This window comes from Mus musculus, chromosome 2 (genome assembly GCF_000001635.26).
Source record: "Mus musculus strain C57BL/6J chromosome 2, GRCm38.p6 C57BL/6J".
Classification (NCBI taxonomy): domain Eukaryota; kingdom Metazoa; phylum Chordata; class Mammalia; order Rodentia; family Muridae; genus Mus; species Mus musculus.
The window spans coordinates 165,053,233-165,072,704 of record NC_000068.7 but is presented as its reverse complement, the minus strand read 5'-3'; the positions used below and the strand labels follow the sequence as shown (position 1 = coordinate 165,072,704).

The following is a 19,472-nucleotide window of genomic DNA, read 5'->3' as shown; positions in this document are numbered from 1 at the left end:
GATTTTCAATGCTTTGTTTTACCCACACAGGCATTCATGGTATCTTAGCTTTCCTTCCATATCTATACATACTGTATTCAAATATAATATGCAGCCTGCTTACATACTGTCATATCGTATATAAAAACTGTTTGAAGGATGTGTGGCTTTGTGTGTATGGTTCGGGTTGTTGGGAGAAGTTGTTGCTCTTTAATGTTTGTTTTTGAGACAGTATCATTGTGATGGTTTGTAAATGCTAGGCCCAGGGAGTGGCACTATTAGGATGTGTGGCCTTGTTGGAGTAGGTGTGTCACTGTGGGTGTGGGCTTTAAGACCCTCACCCTAGCTGTCTGGAAGTCAGCTTCAGCCTAGCAGCCTTCAGATGAAGATATAGAACTCTCAGGTCCTCCTGCACCATGCCTGCCTGGATGCTGCCATGTTCCTGCCTTGAGGATAATGGACTGAACCTCTGAACCTGTAAGCCAGCCCCAATTAAATGTTGTCCTTTTAAGAGTTGCCTTGCTCATGGTGTCTGTTTACAGCAATAAAACCCCAACTAAGACAATCATGTAGCCCAGGCTGACCTTGAGTTAACTATATATCCAAGGCTAGCCTTGAACTCCTAGTCCTCTTCCTCCTGAGTGCTAGGGTTACAGGCATGCACCACTGTTGAGGTTTGATCTTGCTCTGTATTGTAATGGGTTTGTGGCCCCAAGACCTGGAGTCTGTACTGTAGACAACCCCCCCAAGTGACCCCAAGTTATTTCTGATTGGTAAATAAAGATGCCAGCAGCCAATAGCTAGACAGAAGAGACATAGGTGGGGCTTAGTATTCCTGGGCTTGGCGTTAGAAGAGAACCAAGAGAGAGAAGAGGTGAATGGAGGAAAGAGAAGCCACCATGGATTAGGAGAGTTTAAGAGAACATGGACCTGGGGCTGGCCAATAGGAGATAAGAGCAGCCCCGATGAAACATAGTAAGTAGTAAGTAATAACTGGGGGTTATCAATAGGAAAGTAGATTCAAATAGCATACAGGGTAGGCAGGTGCCCAGTTCTTGTGCTGTTTAAGGCTTATTGTAAATATAAAGGTTGAGTGTGTCTTTTATTCAAGAACTAAATGGTAACACACAGGTAGAAACCCCAGGGCGGGATTAAATAATTTCTACAATACACCACCACATCCATTTTAGGATATGTGCACATGTGCACACACGGGGTACATTACCACAGAGCACACATGGAGGTCAAATGACAACCCTCTGGATTTGGTTCTCTCCCTTTTACCATGAAGTCCCAGGGATCAAAATCAGGTAACCGGGTTTGGGCAGCAAGCTCCTTTACTCACAAAAGCCATCTTACCTGCCTTGGAATGTGTTTTAAAAGCTATTTCTCTACCCATCATTCTACTACCTGTTTTCTGCCCCACCTGCTAGAGTTTCTGAGATGTCATTGTATAAATAATTACAGATTTATTTAGCCAGTACCCTGCTGATGGGCAACCAGGTGCCCTCTAGCAGCACAAGCTGTGGGCCACGGACTCCTGTGTCCATGACTCCTTACAGTGAACGCCGCAGCAAGACGACTCTGGGTCCTGCACTGCTGCACTTGGTAGGTATCACTGTGGACCCCCGATGCCCGAGCTCTCCCTCCATCCTTAAAAAGCAAGTTGAGAAATGATAGGGGGCAGGCATGAGAGTTAGCTGCACTGGGCTCTGTCTTGGCTCATCTCAAACTTCAAAGGTCAGCAAGCAGTCCTCAGAGCCAGGCCCCTGCTCCCGAGCCGAGCCATCGCCTCCAAAGCAGTTCCAGGGTTCAGACCAGGGGCCTCAAGGCTATGCTGTCTGTCACCTGCCGCTCCTGCACTGAGATGCGACTCTCTTTACCATCCTCCTGTGTGACAGGCTGACACCCGTGCAGCGTCTCCTGCACTGGAGCAGCGGTGTTATGACCGGGATAATCTTCCATCTCCTGGGGATCTTGCCGTCGAGCCGCAGGGGGTAAGATCTGGGGAGTCAAGGTATAAGGTCCAATGTCACCTCTAGCCACAGAGCCACCCTGCCTCTGAGGAATAGAATCCCTCCTTCAAGTCCTTTCCAATGGGGTGGGAGGATGGGGGTGTACCAAAACTGATTTCTTGGATGCCTTCTGCCCCCTGCTGGACACATGAAATTTGGCAGGAAATTTCCAGAGCCACTGCAGACCAGCAGGAGAAACTGCCCCTTTGGTTCCACCTACTGGCCCCTGAAGGCGGGATCCACCCACCCCCACCCCCCACCCCCACCCCCCGCCGCCGACTCCCATCCCCAGCATTCAAGGCTGGAGGAAAGCACAGCCAGAGTTTCTCTGCCAGTGGTGCCCAGCTCTGCCCTAAGGGGAAGTAGTTGAGTAGGAGGAAGCGATGGAGACTGAGAGCAGGGCTGGGTGGGGGTGCGAGTAGCCCACCTATATGTTCCAGGGAACGGACCCTAAACCTGTTTGGGCATGTGTGTGCGCGCATGTGCGCGCGCGGAGTGTGGCGTGGTATTGGGTGTATGCTCATGGCGTAGAGGGTCCACACACCCATGTACACATTATTAGAGGCTAGAGGTCAACATCTTGTGTCTTCTTGCACTCTTAACCCTTATTTTCCGAGTCAGGGTTTCTCTTGGAACCTGGAGTAGCCCATGGTTGGCTAGCAAGCTCCTAAGATCCCTGTGTCCATCCTCCCCCCCTCTCCCCGCCCCCACCAGCGTGGGTGTAATGGGCCTTTTCCATGGGTCCACACTCAAGGATCCAATACAAGCTCTCTGCTTACTGAGTCTGTCTCCCTACGCCGTGAGCCTCCCTCCCTGCCCACCAGTCACTCTTTCCAGCATCTCTCCCTCAGGGATGGCTTACCTCATTATCCTTTGGTTTCTTGACCACCTTTTCTAGTGAGAAGAAGAAGGGGTGTGGGACATTGCGAGGGTGAGTCAGGAGGCTGGTTCGACAGGGCTGAACCCTCCCTCCCTTTCCTCTCCTGAGCACTCACTGATATAGAGAAACACCCCGAAAATGGTGATGAGGATGCCCATCACGACAGGAATGACCAGCAGGGCTCGCATCCGGGACTTTAAACCTGGAGAAACAGACTTGAGTGGACCCCACTGGCAGATGCTCCCACTGGCGGGTGCTCCCAATGGAGTGTGCTCCCACTGGCAGGTGCTCTCACTGGCAGGTGCTCCCACTCCTTGCCCAAAGCATCTGTACACTCCCAGAATCCAGGTCAGAGCTTTTAAGCAGTAGCATTGTGGGTAATGTGGTCACTAGGGGAACTTTTAAAACGCTTTATGGTATTTGCCAGTGTTTATAAATTGAGAGAGTCCATCTTTGTGTGGTGGTGGGGTACGGTGTATGTGGGCCTGGTATGTGTTTAGATGTGTGCATCTGTGCACACATGCAGAGGCCAAAGGAGGGTGCTGGTGTCCTGATCCACCATATTGCACCTTCTGCTGAGACAGAGTCTCTTGAGCCTGGAGCTAGTCTGGGAGGCAACACCCTACAATTCTCCTTCTAGTGCCACCCCCCTACACATGGTATTAAGGTCACAGTCACATGTGGTGTGGCCACACCTAGCTCATGCTTGCATAGTAAATACTCCTACCCTTTGAGCAGTCTCTAGCTCTGGGAGATTGCAGTTGGAATGAGAAGCCCCCAGTGAGCCAACTTCCCATCTGGTGTGTTCGTCAGCTGTGTCTTGAAGGGACAGCCTGCCTGCCTGCTTTACCCCTCCCTACACTAGCCCCCAAATTGTTACATCTGCTATGGAAGTATGGCGGAGAGAAACAAAGTATCTCTGTGTCTGCACTGCTATTCTAAGTGACAAATGAAAAGACCAAAAGGCAGGTACTCTTAGAGGCAAGGGGTGTGTATACACACACACACACACACACACACACACACTGTCATGAAGGTAAGTCTTCTTTGAGACAGGGTCTCACTAAGTGGTTCAGGCTGGCCTTAAACTTGGGGCTCTCATGCCTGTACCACCACACCCAGCTCATGGGTCGGGAGGCAGACACCAGTGAAACAAACACAGGTCCATAGGTGGCTACCTGGCTTTTAGATAAACTTGTATTGGAACCAGGGCCAAGGTTAGGATGAAGAAGGTAGGCAGGGTCTCGAGTCTGGCAAGGTCAGCTCTTACTTTTTAAAGATTTATTTATTATTATATGTAAGTACACTGTAGCTGACTTCAGACACACCAGAAGAGGGCATCAGATCTCATTATGGGTGGTTGTGAGCCACCATGTGGTTGCTGGGATTTGAACTCAGGACCTCTGGAAGAGCAGTCAGTGCTCTTACCCGCTGAGCCATCTCGCCAGCCCAGCTCTTACTTAATTTAAAATTTTGCTATGTTGTGCATCAACATGTTTTTTGGTTTCAGATTTATTAAAAGTGTTTTTGGTTTTTCTAGCATCATCTCAAAATGTTTTCTCTTGCTTACTGTCCCTTCTCGATGTCTTCTTAAATGTTACACATGAACTCAAGTGCTTTTCACACTCCATCCACTCACGCCTTTCCAAGACAAAAAGGCAATCTTGAGAAAAAGCAAAGAGACTGCACTTTTATTTTCTTTTTTACTTTGTGGCACTGGTCTAACCCAGGACCTCACATATCCTGGACAAGTGTGGGGGTCTAACCCAGGACCTCACATATACTAGGCAAGTGTGGGGGTCTAACCCAGGACCTCATATATCCTGGACAAGTGTGGGGGTCTAACCCAGGACCTTACATATGCTAGGCAAGTGTGGGGGTCTAACCCAGGACCTCACATATGCTAGGCAAGTGTGGGGGTCTAACCCAGGACCTCAGCATGCTGGACAACTGCTCCACCACTGAGCCCCACCCCCAGCTATCTTCTTACTTTTTTTTTTAATGTCTTTTAATTTGTATCTATTTTTATTTATGTATATCAGAAAGTGCTAGAGGTATGTACGTGCATCATGTATGTGCCTAGCGCCAGCAGAGATATCAGATCACCAGGAGCTGGAGTCATGGACAGTTTTATACTGCAATGACATGGGCTCAGGAAACTGAACCCAGGTCCTCTGTCAGAACAGCAAGTGCCACCTCCCCAGCCCTAGAAACATATTTAAACTTTTATTTATCACTATTGTGGGTGTGCATGTACATGATGTGTGTATGATGTGTGCACATGATGGGTGCACATGATATGTGTGTATGATGTGTGTGCATGATGTGTGTACGTGATGTGTGTATGATATGTGCACATGATGTGTGTGCATGATGTGTGTGTATGATGTGTATGCATGATGTGTGCACATGATGTGTGTGCATAATATGTGCACATGATGTATGTATGATGTGTGTGCATGATGTGTGCACATGATGTGTGTGCATGATGTGTGTATGATGTGTGCACATGATGTGTGTGCATGATATGTGCACATGATGTATGTATGATGTGTGTGCATGATGTATGCACACTCACATGTGCTGTGCTGTGTTGTGCTGTACATGCAGCGGTCAGAGGACAACTTTTAGGAGCTGATCCTCTCCTTCTACCTTTCCATGGATGCTGGGGATGGAAGCTGGGCCATCAGGCAAGAGCTTAACTTACTGACCCATCTCAGCAGCCCTTTTCTATGTTGAACCAGTATCTTTCTAAGCTGCCCAGGCTAGCCTTGAACTTACAAAGCTCTTGCCTCTAATTAGCTGCGCTGACAGGCCCGCTCATCAGACCTAGCTCTCTTACCCTTCTCTGTCTTCACTCATTCAAAAGTGGCCTGGTCTCTATTGTTATCTGAGATTGTGATCCATTAGGGGATGGTCAAGTTTTACATCCTAGCATCCAAACTGGGGTTACCAGGTGACACTGTCACAGTGAACCTGAACCTCAAGCAAGGGGCAGCAGCTTCCAAACTGCAAAATTCCAATGCCACTTACACGACCCAGGTAAGGGAGGAAGGAGCTGCTGTGGGCCTATTTCACAATTGAAGAAACTGAGGCTCAGACAAGGGATGTGACTTACCCAGCTCCCAAGACGGGAGCTAAGGTACTGTACCCCAAACTGCCTCTTGGTCTCACTCCTATCCCAGTCAGTGTTCCTGCGTGCCTCAGTCTCTCCCCAGTTCCCTGCTTCCCAAAGACTTGGCAAGGCCATTCTCCCCTGGACTCACCACAGATGACATTAGTCTGACTCGTTCCTTTCTGTAGGACCTCCAAGTTCTTATCCTCACAGCTGCACAAAGACACATGTGTACACATGTATGTGCATGTACACACACACATGCAGACAGACAGACAGAAACAGGGCTCCCCGCCATAAGACTTCCAAGCCCAGGGGAGTCCCCCAGCAAGCAGCAAGTCCTTGTTCACTGAGCACGTGACTTAGAGTGCAGCATCCCAAGATGATCATTAAGTGAAGAACAGAAACCACAGAAAGGAAAGGTTACGGTCATATTGAAATGGAAATGGCCAATCTGCAGGTATTTTGTGCTGGGAAATGGCCTTTGTTTCACAGACTATTTAGCAGCACCTTTGCCTCCACTAACCAAATGCCAGAAACAGCCTCCCCGCCAAGTACAGCATCCAAAAGATGATCAGATGTGGCCAACGCCCCCACAGAGAGCCAAACTGGTCCCCGTTAAGAAGCTCTGCTTTCAGGGTCTTCTGGGAAGACTTCCCCATGAAGGGGGGCATCAGAAGGCATTGAAGGATGGGAAAGTGGGACCCAGCTAAGTAGGAACAGTGTGACAGGAGGGGAGTCACATGGTGACAAGTGCGGTGATGAGCAGCTGCAGGCAGGGCAGCTGCAGGCAGGCAGCTAGGGAGTGACCTGACTGGTGAGAGGACCGTTGCAGCAGAGTGGGCAGCCAGAGGCAGGACAGGAGTGGAGATGTGTGGTGTGGATGGAAGGTCCTGGGAGGAGGGGACAGAGGGGACATGGCAAGGGACATGGCGAAGGAAAACCGGGATGTGGTGGAAGAGAGGCTTCAGAGAAAATGCGTGCGTGCTCTAGCCTTGTGTGAGAAAGGCCCTCAGCACCTTTACAAGTTGGCTGAAGCCTCCCGAGATTAGGGGCATCCCTGAGGGTCTCACACAAACTGAGGCAGATTTGGGGGTCCCCAGAGAAGATCCGAAGGGTCTCCAAAGGGGATAAAAGTTGAAACAGCAGCATGAACCAGCTAAGTGGGGCAGTGCGGCAGTTGCACATTTGACTCCGGGACGGGAACTTCTATGAACAACTAAACCCACCAGTGAGGACGGTGAGTGTGACCTGCAAGCAAGCACTATAACCACAAGAGAAACCACTGTGGTGTGTGTGTGTGTGTGTGTGTGTGTGTGTGTGTGTGTGTGTGTGTGTGTGTGTGTGTATGTGTGTGTGTGCATATGTGTATCATGGCAGAGGGGAGTGGTATGTCAATGTGTTTGTTTATTAGCAGTTTCTCTGTCCTTCTGTCTCTCTGTCCCTCTGTCTCCCCCTATCTCCTCCCCCCACCTCTCTGTCTCTGTCTTTCTGTCTCTCTATCTGTCTCTGTCTCTCTGACTCTCTGTCTCTCTCTATCCCTCTGTCTCTCACTGATTGTCTCTTTCTCTGTCTCTATCTTTGTCTCTCTGACTGTCTCTGAGTCTCTGTCTCTGTCTCTCTCTGTCTCTCTCTGTCTCTGTCTCTCTCTGTCTCTGTCTCTCTCTGTCTCTCTCTCTCTGAAGGAGTAGTGAGGAAACAGCCTGAGGTGACAGGTTTGCCCATTTAAAAAACATTAAATGTGAACTATAAAAAACAGAATAGGGCATATATATTGTTTTCTCCCAAACAGGAGACTTTGAAGCAAAAGAATAAACAGTGTGCCCGGGGTGCAAGTGCAGGGTGCGAGGTGTGGGGGGAGAGACAGGAACTGTAGCTGGAAGGCCCAGCCCCAGTCCCGGGAGTCTGGGCTTCCTCCCAAAGGCAGCAGGGAGACGTGGAGTGCTTTAAATCATGAAGCGACATGATCCAAAAGGGGCTACGGAAGCTCCCAACAGCAGCATGGTGCAAAGCTGCCAAGGGAGACACCAGAGGCAGGGAGCCTATGAGGAGACAGAGCCATCACCACACCACAGTGAGGAGGTGCGAACTCACGTGACCACTCTAGAGAGTGAGGAGGTGGATTCCCAAGACAGTCATATGGGCCTGACTGACAGGGAGTTGAAGGCAAGGGTGGGCAGCTCACTGTGTGACTGCCTGGAGCCAGAACCTGCCTGTCAGCTGGGGCTCAGGGATTGGCTAGGGGCCCATTTTGGATGCACAGAGTCTGAGGTGCTGGTGATCCATAACACTCAGCAGTGGGACTTGACCATCTGGGGGCTGAAGGACAGATCCAGGGGGAGATGGAGCCATAGATGTAGATAAGACAGCCAAGGAGAGGTGGAAAGAAGTGGTCAGAGAACCCAGACAAAGCCCAACAAACACAAGTAAGAGTCCAGAAGGGCTGGGGGCATTGATAACTCACTCAGGAAAGCACTGTGAACCCAAGGGCCCGAGTTCAAGCCCTGGAACCCACGATAAAAAAAAAAAAAAAATCCATGCTTGGTAGCAAGTGGTTATAGTCCCAGTGTTGGGACTCTCAAAACAAAACAAAACAAAACAAACAAACAAACAAAAACAAAAAACAGTGGACAGTACCTGAGGAGGAACACACCAAACTGATAGCTGACACATGCACACACATGCATGAATGCACATGCATGAATGCACATGCATGCATACACATGCATGCACACATGCATGAATGCACATGCACATACATGCACATACATGCATGTGTGCACATGCATCCATGCATGCACATGCATATATATGCTCATACATGCATGCACACACACATGCATGCATGCACATGCATACACATGCACACATACACATACCCACCAAGAAAGTGAACTGAAAAGGGGAGTACGAGTGTCATGATGCTTTAAGAAGAGACTTCAAGAGGATATGGAGACCAACAGGCTTCTATTAACTAAGCAGAAGCAAGCTAAAAGAACTGCACAAAGTGTCCCTTAAGCCAGCCACAAGGTCACATTCACCAGTAAGTGACCCACCATGGGGGTGGGGAAAGTCAGGGACTGAACAGCAGGTGGCTAAAGAGACTGAGACAAGACCCACCCTGTCATTGGTTAGGGAGAGGTGACCCTTATACCTTGTCCAGGGATAACACTTTTCGAAAAGTGATGACTGATTGGAGAAGAAGCCGACTGGGCAGGGATGACAGACGGTATCAGTGGTCTCAGTGGCTGGAAGGATGCGGAAAGATGCATGAGCAGACACCTGGGCCACAGTGTCTGACTCCCAAGGGAGCCAGCAGACAAGCAGGGCAGGACAGAACACCTGCCCTCAGCTTCTTACCCCAAGGCAACACAGCCCCTGAAGGCCACAACCCCGCAGGAAGCTGCCCAGAGCCCAGGTCCAAATCCAAATGAAAGATCCCAGCCCAGGTGGGACTTTCTCTGCCCTCAGCTTCTGGAGGCCAGAGACCCAAAGCTCACCCCAGCTCTCCCACCCACAGAGCTGTTTCCCCAGGCAGGCCACTCACCCATCTCCATAACTCCAAAGCCAGGGATACAGGGCGTGTGCTGAGCACATGCCTCGCAATCCTTGCTGGTGCAGTGTTGTCCTTCCTTACAGGTACAGACAGTGTCTGATTCTGCGGTGCCCTCCTTCTTAACCCGAAGCCCTTGATCTGAGCGGAGATGAGAAGGAAGAATGGGAAAACCCGCTGGGCCGCAGCCAGGACCCCACTCCTCACGTCATCTGCTGGTTTTCTCGCTCTTCCCAGTACAGATGTCAGTCAACTAGCCCCTTCAACCCAGACTCTAGCTCACAGGAAAGACCCTGGCCACTGACAACAGAGGGATTTCAGCATTAGGAACATCAACCCGGTTCTCAAGTACCCCTTCCCAGGCAGCCCCACGCACTGGGTTCACAGTGTCTGTGCTGGTGACAGCGAATCTCCCTGTTCCACTGGGCTGAGAATTCGCCTGAGTCACATGGGTGGCATTGGGTCTTCTCAAGAGCTGTGCAGTGGCTTGTCAGTCGGCTTCCTGAAAAACAGGAGGATATGAGGCAGGTTGGGCCAATCCTGTGACACAGACTGTGTCACAACCCAGGGAGCCAGGACTGGAGGTGAGAGGGTTGGAGTTTGGGAATGGATATCTCAGACCCTACACGAGTAAGGAAGATGGAAGAGACGGGACAGCTTGGGGTATTCTGGCATCAAGGAAGAGGGAGAAATGGGTCATTTTAGACTTGAGTTCACAGTCTATATATGGGGTCTGCATCCACCAGCAATCCAAGAGGGAAAGGGTCTTGGTACGGGGCAGGAGGGCTAGCATCTCACCTGGCTGGCACAAATCACAGCACTGGCCATCGTGGAGGTACTGTTTGTCACTGCACGTAACACACTGCCCTAGATGGACCTAAAAACAGAAGTGGACAGCTGGAAGGGATCTTCCACCGGCATGTTGAAAGTTAGCCAAGACGCAGGCTGTAGCTGATGTGGAAATCCAAAGCAGAAAAGTGAGCCCCCAGAGTGTGAGGTCTATTTTTTTTTTTACTCTGTTGTCACATCGTCTTACTGCCATCTACCAAAGCAAGAACGCAGAACCCTCTAATCCGAACAGATGCACAGGACTCTTCAGTGCTCCCAAAGACGCAGCAGGTAGGGAGAACTCCAGTTCTTCCTCCAGAGTCCCGAGACTGCTGGCTCAAGCTGGCCTCAGCCCTTCTCCCGGTTTCTGTCCCCAGCTCCCTGCCACCAAAGAGATAAGAATCACCCCACAGAGGGCAACACTGAACAGAGTCCACAGGGGCGGGACTCTCAACATGTGTTTCTACAACATCCGGGGACCACCCATGCTATGAGCTGCTTCTTGCTAATTTAAGCACACTTCTTTTAACTGTAAATCTTCTACTGCTGCATCAAGAGGTCAGCAAGTATCACTTCCTATAAATTAAAAGAAACCCTAAAAATACACTCAACAGATTCATAACAGGGTTATTAAGCCTCGATGCGTAGCTTTCTTTGCTGAGATCCTTCGCTCTGTCTGCTCTTGATTTTACTTTTAAGCCTGGGGTGGGTTGGTAGCAAGTCTTTCAGAGGTGTTAACTGGCCAACTGTGGTGGCATAAGCCTCTAATCCCAGCACTCCAGAGGCAGAGGCAGGCAGATCTCTGTGAGTCCAGCCTGGTCTACAGAGTGAGTTCCAAGACAGCCAAAGCTACACAGAGAAACCCTGTCTCAAAAAAAGAAAAAAGAAAAAAAAAAGGCATTAACTATGATCTAGCTAGCGCCAGAGACTTACTCCTTGAAGAACCAAGGAGCGAGATGGCTCAGCCAATCAAGGCGCTTGCTGCCAAGACTGATAACCAGAATTTCAAGGCCCAGAAATGGAAGGAGAGAACCAACTCTCAAAAGTTAGCATCTAATCTCCGTGTGTGTGTGTGTGTGTGTGTGTGTGCGTACAAACATGCATACATACATACATACATACATACATACATGTAATTTTTTAAATGAATAAGAAAAGGATTTGGAGGAGCTGGAGAGATGGCTCAATGGCTAAGAGCACTGGTTACTCTTTCAGAGGACCCAAGTTCAGTTCCCAGCATCCACATGGCAACTCACAACCACCAGTTGTAACTCCAGATCCAGGGAATCTGACACCCTCACACAGAGAAACATGCAGGGCAAAACACCAATTCACATGAAATAAAAACAAAATGATGTTTTTTAAAGAACAGTGAAACTCTAGCTGGGGGAAAGGCCTGAGCCCACTTCCTAGTTGGGAAAAAATAAAAGAACTATGCGAACCCACCAATCCTTGAGCATGAAGTCTCACCAATCCCTGCCCAGAAGGACTCCACCCTGGAGAACTGCCTAAGCTGCCTGCAGCTCAGCTCTCTGCTGCTTCGCCCCTGGGCGGAGGCAGCCACTCTCTGAGGTTTGTCCAGCAGTGGGACTTTGTGATACTCCGCTTTTCCTTTCAGAGATGCAACACCTCCACAGGGAAGCCTTTCGGGATTTCTCCTCACATCTACAACACTCAGAGAAAAGTTTCCCTCAGAGCGGAGCTGTAACACTTCCAGAAACAGTCAGCTGAGCAGTGGTGGCGCACACCTTTAATCCCAGCGCTCAGGCGGCAGAGGCAGGTGGATCTCTGAGTTCGAGGCCAACCTGGTCTAGAACGGCCAGGGCTACACAGAGAAACCTTGTGTTGAAAAATACAAACAGGGCTGGAGAGATGGGTCAGCAGTTAAGAACACTGACCAAAGGTCCTGAGTTCAAATCCCAGCAAGCACAGGGTAGCTCACAACCATCTGTAATGGAATCTGATGCCCTCTTCTGGTGTGTCTGAAGACAGTGACAGTGTACTCACATAAAATAAATACATCTTTAAAAAAAAAAAAAACTTGAAAAAATATTTTTAAAAAAGAAAAATACAAACAGGAGAGAGAGAGAGAGAGAGAGAGAGAGAGAGAGAGAGAGAGAGAGAGAGAGAGGTGCCGGAGAGATGGCTCAGCTGGTGAAGGCTCTTGCTGCCAAGCCTGACAGCCTGAGTTCAGTTCCTTAGAATCACATGGTAGGAAGAGCCAGCTTCCCTAACTTGTCCTCTGACCACACACACGCTTTGGTACTCAAGCACGCATGCATGCATGCATGCATACAAATAATATATAAATAAATAAGTATAACGAAAACTACATTTTTTTAAGTGTAGAAACTTTTTTTAAGAACCATAAAGTGGGCCCGTGTTTTGGTGTGTGTGCACACGCAACGCCCACTGCCCTGTCTGCAGCTTGGAGCGTGCTCTTGCCATAACTGGAAGTGTACGGAGGTCAGTGGCCAACACTGCTCTCAGTGCTATCTCCTACTGTGCTTAAGCCACCATCATTTTGTTGTTCTTGGTTGCATGTGCTGAAAGTTTCCGGGGTTCTCCTGTTCCCACCTCCTGTCTCACAGTAGGAGCCTTAGGATGTCAGACTTGGACTTCTGCCACCACACACTACCTTACATGGGTTCCAGGAAATGAACCCAGGGCCTCAGGCTTATATGACAAGTGCCTTCAGTCACAACCCTATCCTTGAGGTTTTAGGCGACGGTGTTTGGGGGTTTGTTTGTTTGTTTTTTAAGACTTTAAAAATAATTAGATTTATTTATTTTATGTGTACAAGTGTAGCCTGAATATGCTCCACATGCGTGCCTGGTGCCCTTGGAGGTCAGAAGAGGGCACTGGGTTCCCTGGAACTGGTGTTGAGGATGATTGTGGGCCACACGTGGGTGCTAGAAAACTGAACCTGGGTCCTCTCCCAGAGCAACAATATTCTGAGCATCTCTCTAGCCACAAGATTTATTTCATGTTTGATTATAGGTAGATATATGAATATGAACATGTGTGGGTGTAAGTACCCTCGGAAGAGGGGATCAGATATCTGGGGGCTGTGGAATGTGGGAGCTGGGAATCGGATTCCAGCTCTCTGCAAGGGCAGCACATGCTCTTAACTGCAGAGCTAAGCCCTCCGGCTTGCTCGTGTGCTCCTTGAAGCCAGGTTACATTTTAGAAACAACCACAGCTACCGATTGCGTGGAGCCCACATTTGAGAACGGGACAAACCACTCTGTATCCCATCTGTGTAGTCAGGGCTTCTATTCCTGCACAAACATCACGATCAAGAAGCACTTGGGGAGGAAAGAGTTTATTCAGCTTACACTTTCATGCTGCTGTTCATCACTAAGGAAGCCAGGACTGGAATTCAAGCAGGTCAGGAATCAGGAGCTGATGCAGAGGCCATGGAGGGATGTTCTTTACTGGCTTGCCTCCCCTGGCTTGCTCAGCCTGCTCTCTTATAGAACCAAGACTACCAGCCCAGAGATGGCACCACCCACAAGGGGACCTCCCCACTTGATCACTATTTGAGAAAATGCCTTACAGCTGGATCTCATGGAGGCATTTCCCCAACTGAAGCCCCTTTCTTTGTGATAACTCCAGCCTGTGTCAAGTTGACACACAAAACTAGCCAGTACACCATCCTAATTATTTTGCTTCTCTAAGACTGTGTTTCCTTTGTTTTTATTATTCTTGTTGAATTTATGTACCAGCCCAATGTGGCTATGGCAGCCAGCGTGCGCTCTTACCCACTAAGCCATCTCTCTAGCCCTGTGTTCTCACCTTTAAAATGAGATTGTAACACTTGCCCATGGCCTGGCAGTATAGCAAGGTAGTATTCAGAAAATGGCAGCTTTAATCAGCACACATAGATGATGGGGGTCTGCCCTGGTGTCCTGCACCCTAGTAGCTGTCTGACTGTCCAGAATCCAGGAAATTGAGAACTCTCACTCAAACTGGGTATCTGAGCAAATCACTTAATGAAATGTACCTGAAAGCACCTGCCCCCAGCAGGGCATCATCCCTGAGTTTTATCTTCCCTGAGACTTCCCACCTCCCTCCCTCCCTCCCTCCTTTCCTTCCTTCCTTCCTTCCTTCCTTCCTTCCTTCCTTCCTTCCTTCCTTCTAGAACAGTAGACATCCTCAATGGCACCTTTGGAAAAGACACTTTCCCTCTGATGGCCAGTCAGCCCCAGTTTCCAGCCCCCAGAGCATTGTTCCTTCCTCCACAATAGGTCTCAGGGCCACAGCTTGAAGACCCCTTGCCGCGTGAGTGGCAGGCTCAGAAGTCAGGCAGACATAGCTTCATATCCATGTCAAGAGGCTTTGGGTAAAACCCCTCCCCTTTCTGAGCCTCATCTTGGTCATCCGTGTAACAGAGACGTTGGGAGACATCAAATGAAGGTGACATGCAGTCTCCCTCACACAGGAAGGTGACATGCAGTCTCCCTCACAGCCCCCTGCACAGGAAGAGGTCAGTAAAGAACACCTGCTATTTCTCTCAGGGCCCAGCCCCTCCCTGGAGCCCAGATTGGGGCTTACAAGGGCAGACTTTGTTCTTGAGTGGTCCAGACTAGCCTTCATCACACCTCTGTTTCTTCCTCCATCCCTCCCAAAGGCCCTCATCCACTTCTCTCTCACCTCACCGTCTTCCTGCATCCAGTCTCCCTAAAAGTCTTATTTAGAGCAGTGGTTCTCAACTGTCCTAACGCTGGGGCCCATTACAGTTCCTCATGTGGTGCTGACCCCCCCCCCAACCAAAACATTATTTTTGTTGCTACCTCATAATTGTAATTTTGTTACTGTTCTGAATCCTAATGTAAATATCTGTGTTTTCTGATGGTCTTAGACCACCTCTGCGAAAGGAACCACTGGCCTGGGGTAAAAAATGAAAACTAGTAAAGCAACTGTCTCGCTTCTGCTCCTTTCCTGCGGCTAACCTCCATGGTGATTCTTGGCAGGCCACATGTCAGAGTCTATGTCCTTTGGCTGGGGGTGTGTCTCAGTAAGTATAGTGTCTTGCCTAGCATGCATGAAGCCCTAGATTCTATTCTAAGTGCCACATAAAACTGGGCATGGTGGTGTATGCACTAGGGAGGTGAAGGCAGGAGGATCAGAGATTCAAGGACAAGAGAGATGACTGAGCTCTCAAGGTGTTTGCCATATAAATGGGTGGGCCAGAATTCTGATCTCCAGAAACACGTGCAAACACCAGGTCTTTGTAGTGGCCTCCCTGTAACTCCAGCTTCAGAGGGCAGAAGCAGAGGGTCCCCAGAGCCAGCTGACGTGTGAGACTCGCCCTATGGGGAGCTCTGGGTTTGCTTGAGACCCTGTGTGGATGACTAAGAAGGGACCGTGTCCAAGGATGACTCATGAGATGAACTTCAGGCTACCGCATGCAAGCACACGTGTGTTCCCACACAGATGTACGCATATACACAAACCATGCGTGAACAGAAGAAAAAGAAGAATGTGAAAGGTCATTCTCAACTAGACCAACCTGGGATAGGTGACATTGGCTGATGGACAGGTGACATTGGCTGATGGACAGGGATGTGCTTAGGGCACTGACTGTCCCAGCTGCAGAAAGCCAGTCCTGAACCACGACACCTTCCTGGGTGGACAATTCAGAACCCATGAAGTTACCGAAGTCCCTGTCACCAACCGGAAAGAATCTACCCTGCCTGAAAGCTAGGGGAGCCTCGCCAGAGGAGAGGGGCTGAGACTCAGGTAGTCAGGGGATTCCCAGGTTCCAGAATGAGGAACTGCAGAAATACATTTAAACCAAAAGCGAATCAAGTGCCGGCTTCTAGAAATCCCCAAGATGCGCTTGATTGGGTCTGAGCCCTGCTGGTGCCTGGAGAAACCTAGTCTGGTCTCTTATCCTTTCTTGGGTTCTAAAGCTATCCCTCCTCCTCTTCCTCCCCCTCCTCCTCTTCTTCCTCCTCATCCTCTGGGTGTCTCCTGTACCACCTTAAGCTCATGAGGCAGAGGCACAAACTTGGGGATTTCTCTAGATTGGCTCAGCTATGATACGGGTATGGTGGTTAGTAAATTACCTCTTCCCTAAAAAGTACCTGGGGTCTTGTTCGCACAAGATTCCCTAGACAAAGTGGCCCCAACTGGCAAGGAGAAGATAACCACAGGTGGCAGACATCTGTCCACAATGGGAAAGTGACAGGAAACAGGCCAGACCCGCCCTTCCCCCTAGCCAGGCTTTCCTGTCTGCTAACCCTTTCCAGTCTCTGCAGTCAGCTCCGGAGCCAAGGCTTGGGTCAGACAAAGCTGTCCAGGCACCGCTGTGGAGGAATGCCCTCCCTAAGGTTCCCCTGTGGGCTTCGTGGAACAGAACCCCGACCTTCTGGAAGGAAAGAGGAGCAGCCCACCTCATTTGTGTGTGTGTGTGTGTGTGTCAAGACGCGAGAGATCTTGCCCATCCTACTAACCGCCGCTTCCAGTAGGAAGATCTCTCATCTCCAAAGTCTTGTCTCCTCTTTCCTCTTTCCATCTCTCACTCTCTAAGCCCTAACTCCCTTGGAGGTTAGAACACAAGCCACTCACCGCTGTCAACAAGCAGCCCCATAGCGCGCACAGCCGAGGCAAAGACACCATCGCAGGGCGAGATCAGAAGAGCCAAATCACAGGGCTCCTGCTGAAGCCACAAGTCACTCCAAAGTCCCTGCTAGGAGTCCCGCCCAGGAAGAGGGCGGGGTCTTCGGGCACCAATCGCGGTGGGCCTATGGCTAGTCACTGAGCAGGGATTTCCCCAGGACCTTCCCAGGAGTCTGATTGTCCCCAAGAGTTTAAGGGATGGGCACCAAGGTGGCTGGAGGAGCCAGGGTCCCAAAAGGAGCCCTTTTCTTACATTACCCGACCCACCCCCCAGTCCCCCTCCTCGCATCCAGGACCTCAAAAGCCACCTATAGCAGGGCTAAGGACTCTCCTGATTGCAAGATAGCAGAGGGGTGAAGGATTACTATAGGGACTGGGGAGCGCCACAGGGACACTATTGTTACCCCACCCCACCCACAATACCCCTGGGAATCTCTGCAGAACCGAAAGCGTCTCCAGAGAGGTCTAAGGAAGTCCCCAGTGTCACCGCAAAGTCAGAAAACGGGAAAGACCACAGCTGAAGGGCCAGGAGGCGATTCAAGGAAATGAGTTCCCTACCCAGTTTCTCTTTCTTGAGAAGGAAATTCCTACGAGTAGGGGACAGCATCTCATCCTCTTAGCCATGCGTGCCACCCACGTGTCTCCACCGACTTCTATCCCACCCCAGCTCCATCCAGAGGCTGTAGACAGGCATTTAGTGTACGGACCAGCCTTTCATAGGGTCAAAGGCCCTTTGAGAAATGATAGGAAACTAGAGACCCTCCCTATTCCTCCATTAACTTTCGGAGGGGTGGGGGTGGAGGCTGAGGGGTGTTCCAGATAAAGGATCTGAACTCTCATGTTTGTATGGCGGGCATCTTACCCTGGGTGTCATCTCTCCCAGTACCACCCACTATTCATCATTCATATTTCTCCCCCTCCACCTCCCTCTCCTCCCCTCTTCCTTCTCCTCCCCTCTTCCTCCTCCTCATACCCCCTCCCCTCTTAGAGTATATGGGTGTCGGGGAGTTGGTTGTCTCCCTCCATCCTGTGGGATCTTATATCAAACCTAGGTTGTTCGGTTGTCTTTACCCCACGCCTCCCGCACCACCACCACCATTTTTGAACCAGAGTTCACATCTGCTCTGCAGCTAGGATGGCTTGGGTTCTGGTCTGATGCATCGAGTTCACTTGAGTGGCACTCTCCTTCTCAGTTCCCTCCCAAGAACTTGAACTAGCTAGTGCTTGGGATACTGATCCTGCAAACTGAACATCCAAGCCACGCTGAGGGAGCAGGCTGCAAGAAAAAGGAAGCCGGGGAAGGCAGGCATGCTACATTAACCCCAGGCTTGGAGGCTGACTTCCATGCTGCTCAATTGCTATGAAGACACCATGACCAAAGTAACTCTTACAGAGGAAGCGTTTAACTGGGGGCCTTGCTTACAGTTTTAGAGGGTTAGCCCATGATCATCATGGCAGGAAGCAGACAGGAATGGCGTTGGAGCAGTAGCAGAGAGCTTTACACCCTAAGCCACAGGCTGTAGGAGAGGGTGGAGGGAGATTGGACCTAGCATAGCCCTTTGAAACCTCAAAACCCTAGCAACACACCTCCTCCAAGACACCTCCTCCAAGAAGGCCACACCTCCTGCAAGATGGCCACGCCTCCTAATCTTCCAAAACAGTTCCACTAATTGGGAACAAACATTCAAACATAGGAGCCTATAGTTCCACCCTCAATCAAGCCACCACACAGCCTTTGCTGCAAAGACACGGTAATAGCTTCATTTATCTTCATTCCATACCCAAGAGTCTCAGAAGAACTTGCCTTTGTGAGGCACACAGGGCCAGATGATTGACAGTGGAGCATACCTGGGGGGTCAGGTTCCTCTACACTGTCTGCTCCTTGATCCGGAGTCCCCTGTCCTGTCACCTCTGCCGCTGTCCTAACTCAGAGCCTCACAGTTAGTGTGTGAATAGGTTGTCAATTCTCACCCCAGGAAAAACCTCTGTCACAAAGAAGATGGCCAGACAGACACACCGCCGGTGGTCTCAGTATTGACCTTAAGCTATAGCGGCCTCCTGTGTAGAAAGCAAGCTGGCCACATTCAAAATAGCCAGAAACACTCAAATCAGGGCCCAGGAGTCTCCATTAAAGCCACCCGAAGACATCCAGGATGAGGAGAAAACGACGCTGTCTTTCCCTATGTTTCATCCCCTTTGGACAACAAGTCTGATTTTCATTCCTGGAAGCTGGGGTGGGGGTGCGGGTGGAGGTGGGGCAAGCATTGCTAGATAACTTCAGCTTTTGCTTATTTCTTATTTGCTTGATTCCAAAATTGGGCCCTTCACAAAACTGCCTGGGGGAAGCCAGTCCAACAGAATTAAAACATTAATTATATTACATAAAACATATCATAGCGGCAATTAAAGCATCTTAAATTAATGTGTGAAAGAATAAATAGTAGCCTTCGGGTTGCCCCATGGGGTGCAGACCAG

At 49.9% G+C, this 19,472-nt stretch overlaps 1 protein-coding gene across 9 annotated transcripts; it reads right to left on the bottom strand.

Annotated features, from left to right (window-relative positions):
- Positions 1-1,050: 1,050 nt before the first annotated feature.
- Cd40 (CD40 antigen) lies at positions 1,051-17,091 on the bottom strand. 9 transcript variants are annotated; one of them, XM_017317123.1, is made up of 10 exons: positions 16,947-17,090; positions 10,341-10,419; positions 9,919-10,044; positions 9,537-9,683; positions 9,144-9,237; positions 6,141-6,202; positions 2,990-3,076; positions 2,857-2,888; positions 1,813-1,983; positions 1,051-1,746 (listed from the first exon to the last, which is right to left on the bottom strand). In XM_017317123.1, exons 1-10 carry the CDS (start codon positions 16,995-16,997, stop codon positions 1,735-1,737), a joined length of 861 nt encoding a protein of 286 aa, XP_017172612.1. In that variant the 5' UTR covers positions 16,998-17,090; the 3' UTR covers positions 1,051-1,734. The 9 variants fall into 9 exon arrangements, 8 of the variants coding, with proteins under 8 accessions (XP_017172612.1, XP_006499218.1, XP_017172614.1 ...); XM_006499155.4 differs by having other exon boundaries at positions 1,051-1,983; positions 10,341-10,493; positions 16,947-17,091; XM_017317125.1 differs by lacking the exon at positions 6,141-6,202 and having other exon boundaries at positions 2,857-2,883.
- Between the last annotated feature and the right edge of the window lie 2,381 nt (positions 17,092-19,472).